Genomic DNA, 5,662 nt, shown 5'->3' on the forward strand with positions numbered 1-5,662 from the left:
AGCTCGTAACTTACCTTTGTTCCTGATGTGAGCTTCTTCCTAGTTACTGCAGGAAAGGTAAAACAACCACATCACTTTTAATTGCCTTCACTACTTGAATCATGGAGAGGTAAACGATTAATCAAAATTAACTTACCTTTTATGCTTGAAGTTCAAACTTTTGCAAGATAGGCAAGAGGAAACTATCAGAGAGAAACTCCATTGAAGCAATCAACAATGTTGATTTTTTTTCTATGTTCCTGTTGACCTCTGCCATAACCTGACCTCCTTCCTGGCTGCTAAGAGCAGGGTGAGGGGGTGGTTTTAATTTTTATGGCCCTGTTCAATACATGTTTAAAAATAAAAAAATAAATAAAAGCAAAGCAGTGTTCTTGAAGTAGAGGGACATACAGAGCTCAGCCTATGTTAGCTGGCAGTGCCAAATTCAGTTACGCTGCCTCTTGATCTTGCATCTCAGACATCAGAGTTTTAAAACAGTTTAACTCTCAGTCACTTCGCTTTTCTATGCAAATAAATGCCTTCTGCAAACATAAACCAAAAGCTGGCCGGGGGGCAGGCATCTAACAATAAGCAACTGTGTGCTAACAGCGCAGGATCGCCACGAAAATGGGTCTTATTTGGGGGCTAGTTTGGACATTTTACGCGTTTCTTCTTGACGTTTCGAAGCAGTGAGCGTTCCCCGGAGCTTCTCCCTCATCCCTCCCCAACCTGCTGCAGGGGGCAGAGGGCCGTGCTCGCCTTGCAGGCTCAGCAGCAGGGCGGGCGGCTCCTGGCAGCGCCGAGCCCCGGCTCCCCCATCCCGGCCGCCTCGGGGGCTCCCCTTGTGGCTCCCCCTTTGCCGGGGGTGCCCGGCGAGGGGGCGGCGGTGCCGGGGCGGCGCCGGCTCCCCGCGTGTCGGCGGGGGCCGCCCTTTCCGCTGGGTGTCGCTCCGGCCGGGGTGGGCGAGGCGAGTTGAAAAAGGGGAGCGGGCGGGGAGGGAGGCAGGCGGGGAGGCAGGGCGCAGCCACGCCGCGCCACGGGCGGCAGCCGCTCCGCATCCCGCGGGCCGGGGCGCTCCGGCGGCGGCTCCTGGGCTGGTGCCGGCTGCCGCCCGCCGAGCCCAGCCCCCGCGGAGCCGGGAGGATGCTGGAGAGCGGCTGCAAGGCGGTGAAGGAGGGCGTGCTGGAGAAGAGGAGCGACGGGCTGCTGCAGCTCTGGAAGAAGAAGCGCTGCATCCTCACCGAGGAGGGGCTGCTCCTCGCGTCCCCCAAGCAGCAGCCCCAGCCGCAGCCCCAGCAGCCGGCCCAGCAGCAACAGCAGCAGCAGCAGCAGCAGCCGGGCGCCGAGCCGGCCGCCAAGATCAAGGAGCTGCACTTCTCCAACATGAAGACGGTGGACTGCGTGGAGCGGAAGGGCAAGTACGTCTACTTCACCGTGGTGATGGCCGAGGGCAAGGAGATCGACTTTCGGTGCGCGCAGGAGCAGGGCTGGAACGCGGCGATCACGCTGCAGATGGTGCAGTACAAGAACCGCCAGGCCATCCTGGCCGTGCGCTCCACCCGCCAGAAGCAGCAGCACCTGGCGCAGCAGCCCCACGGCCCCCGCATCCGCAGCGCCTCCAACTCCGCCTAGCGCCGGCCCCGACACCCCCCCAGGGGGGCTCCGGCCGCCCCCCAAGCGGGGCACCCAGCGGACTCGGCCGGGAGCCCCCCGCCCGGCCGCCCCCTGCGCCCAGGAGCCCCTCCAGCCCCGGGTTTGGGGAGCTCGGGACGGATCCTGCGGTGCCCCGGGGACTTCAGGCAGACGTGACGTACTGTAACTTTACCGTGTCTTATTTATTAGTTCGGTCGTTTGTTGGCTTCTTGTTTTCAAAGGCTTGTTTGCAGGACGTTTCGGAACGCAGGCTGTGCCCAAAAGGCGAAGGAAAAAGCGGGGGGTGTGTTAGCGCCCTGCAGAAGCCCCGGGTAGCCCGGCCGCGTGCGATGTGACAGAAAGTCCTTCGGTTTTACCCGAAATATGCTGTATTACGCTAACGTGGAAAATGTGATGTCTGGCTCAGAATTTGGCTGAAACCCATGCTGCGCGTGAAAACTCTTCTCCCCAGTGAGAAGAGCGATTACAAATCGGGCTTTAAATGATTCTCTTTCAAAATACACGCCTGGTGGAAGACGATAAAATTCTATACACGCTTGGTTATTCAAAAAAAAAGTGATGCTGGGGGTTGTTCCGAGACTAAAACCCATCTGTTTGACGTATGAGCTGAGGGGAATCCAACCCGATTCCTCGGTGGCGCAGGAATCACGGCTGGATTCCGCGATGGGTTTGAGGCTTCGGCTCCTTCAGGCCAGAGGGCAGGAGCTGAGAACCGATTATGCGCGTTTCTTAGCATCCGAGTTCAAGGCTCTGTCTGCTTGTAAACGGTCTGGGCTCTCGACCTTATTTTCATGGCAGTTTTTAAACGTCTCGCATTAAAGTAGCCCCTAGTTTAAAATTCATCTTGCATATGTCTTAGTGTCCAAACGCATCGTTCTGGTCACAGCCCCCGTAAGCCAAGATAAACTAGATTAATTTTGGTGTTCAGCACTGTCAGATGCTGAGAGAGGCATGCGATCTCGCCTCTAAAAATGTTGATGAAGCCACCAAGTTGGAAAACAAAGGGCTAATTGCACAGCTGGTGCATCTTCCTGTGCCTCTCGCAAGCCGCCGGGAGTTGGGCCGTGGGCGCGAGCGAGCGCGGCTGGGAGCTGCTCACCGGGGTGGGATGGGCACGCACCCTGCGGGTGCACATCCCGTGGGATGTGTGTGCATCCAGGACGCACACCCCATGGGATGTGTGCTTCCCAGGGTGCACACCCCATGTGCATCCCCGGGGAGCACCCTCCAGGCAGCGCCCACTTCGTGGTACTCTGGCACGAGTTGTGCTCGTGAGCGGGGCAGACCAGCTCGGGGCCCCTCGTCTCTGGCTCAAGGTAAAAGGCTGCAGCCGCAGAGCTATTTATTTTAACTAACGCGGCGAGGAAAACCGCTTCTGGCCCCTTGACAAGTTACGTGAGCATAAACAAAACCTTTCAAAGCTGCGCATCCAGCACCCCATTGTTTGTGTAACTGAGACATAGTTTGACTGTAAAACCCCCACGATCTTGGTTCAAGCTGTTTCTCTTAGTGTTTCAGGCAAAACTGAAGCGACACTCAAAAGGAGAAATCAGAATTTGCTACTGCATGCAATGGTCCTTTCTGGCCTGCTCTGCACCTGAGCTTACTCCTAGCCCTGTAAGGAGTAGCCGGAGATCTCTTTTTGTCCTCTTCTTCCTTCCCCTGCCCTCAGGTGTCTGAGTCACACACGCAGACACACAAAATGTGGCAGAGTTAAAGCCCAGACCTCCCCCGTCCTCCGTGGTTACCCCCGAGCACTGCTCTCAGATCTGGCCCTTGAAAAGGTTGTGCGACAAGCCTGGGGAGGTAGATTACAGCTGTCCTAACAAAGTTATTACTTGGAGACTAATTGAAATCGAAGGTGCCCTGCATCTTCTAGGATTAGATTCGCTGTCTTGGCAATCATAATAGCCAATTTCCACATCTCTGTACATCTGCCATTATCATTCTGCTAATGCTTGGATGTTAGAGCTGCAAGGGGATTCTCTAATGAGCTAGTCGGAGACTTACAAAATAGGCTGTAATTTGTAATTTGGCTCCTCTCTTTAGAGTCGTTAATTACAGTTTACTGAGTAACTAATCCACCTTTTCAGATATACAGACATATCGCTGGTATCTCACCTACTAAAATATGTTTCAGCCTAATGAAGAATAAATGTACTTGATGAAAAACTGTTCCTACGTGATTGGAGACGTGCATGTTTCTCTGGTGGAGGCAGGTATTCCTGTCCCAGGCAGGCACAAGCCCACTGAATACTACAGAAGTCTACGGATCTGGTGTAAAGCTGAAATGTTACTGCTCTTCTGGGAGTATTTGTACTCTGAAAACAAAAGATGAGGGTTTTAGTGATATAATTGACGTAAAAGGTTGAAGAAGCAAAGGACATTCAAAATGAAAGCTGTTTATTCACGGATTCAAGGTCAATGCTGTGTTCCACCTCAGATTTCTTGTTTTAAGTTGGTTTGAAGGATGCTCTCAAAACCCTTTGGACTGATCTAGTTTGCTGACAAACTTTTGCCTGCTGTCATTGCCCACCGTGTTACCTTGTAGAAATGCTGGTGTCAGACGGTCACGCCACAACATCCACCTCGAGCTGTTTCTGTGCCTCAGCCTGGGCTGACAGGTCACAGGTGGGATGGGCATGGGCACCCAACGTGCTGGAAACCAAAGGGAAATGAAGGGGCTGGGGTTCCCCGGGGACAGTTGTGCTTGCTGCTCATGCCGTGTCAGTGTAAAGAAGGCTAAGGTGTCCGACGTGGTCAGTCTGGTAACTTTCTCACCCTCTAAATTCCCTGTGTCCTTAACTTGGTAGCAATTTTTGACCGTAGTCCTCACTGGAGCTGCTTGGTTAAATACTGTCTGTCACTGCCTCGTAAGAAATGGCTGTGAAAGTAACTCCAGCAGACAGATTATGCTCCATCCTAGTGGAACTGCAAGAAAAGGAATAATAGTGTCTTTCCCCTCACCAAAACAAACAAAAACCCCACAACCAACCAAACTAGAAACAAAGCAATCCCCCCCCCCCCCCCAAAAAAAAAAAAATCACAAAAAACAGTATATGGTTGAAATAAATTTATCAAGAATAAACAACAATGCCAGTAAAACACAAACGGGAAAATGCTTGGTATAGGTAACAAAATTGTAGACAGTCAACGAAGAGGTCAAAATTTTACATCTTGATTAAAAATAAAGAAAGAAAAGTGAAGAGTGGCTGAGGGGCAGGATGCAGCCAGAAAATTCAAGCTGTGGTGACCGTTTTGTACCAAGAAAATTTAAAAATTGGGGGGAAAAAGGAAAGATCGAGTGGATGTTGTTTTTGTGACATCATGAAGTATTTCCTCTCTGTTACTGTTCATGATATGCAAATGCCAGCTTTGGAATTATAGCTGCAGTGATGTACCAAATGTTTTCTAGCATATCCTATTGTGAGCAGAAATATCAGTGTCGTCAAAAAGATTGTGTGTAAATATGACTCATAAATGATTTCCGAGAGATGTGATTTATTTTTCATATTTTTCAAGATGCATTCCATTTCAAATAAAGAGGTATCTATTGAAAGAGTTCTCGCTATGTTGAAGGAATGGTTGTTTGGGCTCTTTTCTAGCTTTAAAATGATTAAGAGCTGATCTAAGCTTTTCCTGTGGCCTAAGAGGAAGGCATTCAACCCGCGTAGATCTCTTCTGAAGGAAAGACCCACCTAGACGCTCCAATCAATCTTTACACATAGCATGATTATGGGGCTCAGTGTCCAGTTCCCCTTCTTGCAGTGAGAGATGTGAGTGCCCACACTGAGACCCCCTAATTTCAGTGGTGCTCTGCTTGGCTTCCAAGGCATTCCTTGTAACAACTAGGAGACTCTCCTTTTCCTTAGTAAACAGCTAAACTGTAGGCATTTGAACTTAATATTTGATACAACTTATTAAAGAGCTAACCTCTCACAAATGCTGATTCTCAGCAGCTTTGAAAAGTTATGTGCTTGCAATTAAGTATCTGTGGATTTATTGTCTCCTCAAGTGCCCACCGTTGCTT

At 51.0% G+C, this 5,662-nt stretch overlaps 1 protein-coding gene across 1 annotated transcript; it reads left to right on the plus strand.

The window, feature by feature from the left end:
• Nucleotides 1–694: 694 nt before the first annotated feature.
• Nucleotides 695–5,191, plus strand: PHLDA1 (pleckstrin homology like domain family A member 1). The gene has a single exon (XM_084516657.1). It carries the CDS (start codon nt 1,123–1,125, stop codon nt 1,609–1,611), a length of 489 nt encoding a protein of 162 aa, XP_084372783.1. The 5' UTR covers nt 695–1,122; the 3' UTR covers nt 1,612–5,191.
• Nucleotides 5,192–5,662: the final 471 nt, after the last annotated feature.

This window comes from Aythya ferina (assembly GCF_964211825.1).
Source record: "Aythya ferina genome assembly, chromosome: 1".
In the NCBI taxonomy this organism is placed as follows: domain Eukaryota; kingdom Metazoa; phylum Chordata; class Aves; order Anseriformes; family Anatidae; genus Aythya; species Aythya ferina.

Excerpts from the sequence above, each read along its gene's own strand:
- PHLDA1 (XM_084516657.1), top strand. The coding sequence starts at position 1,123 with ATGCTGGAGAGCGGCTGCAAGGCGGTGAAGGAGGGCGTGCTGGAGAAG.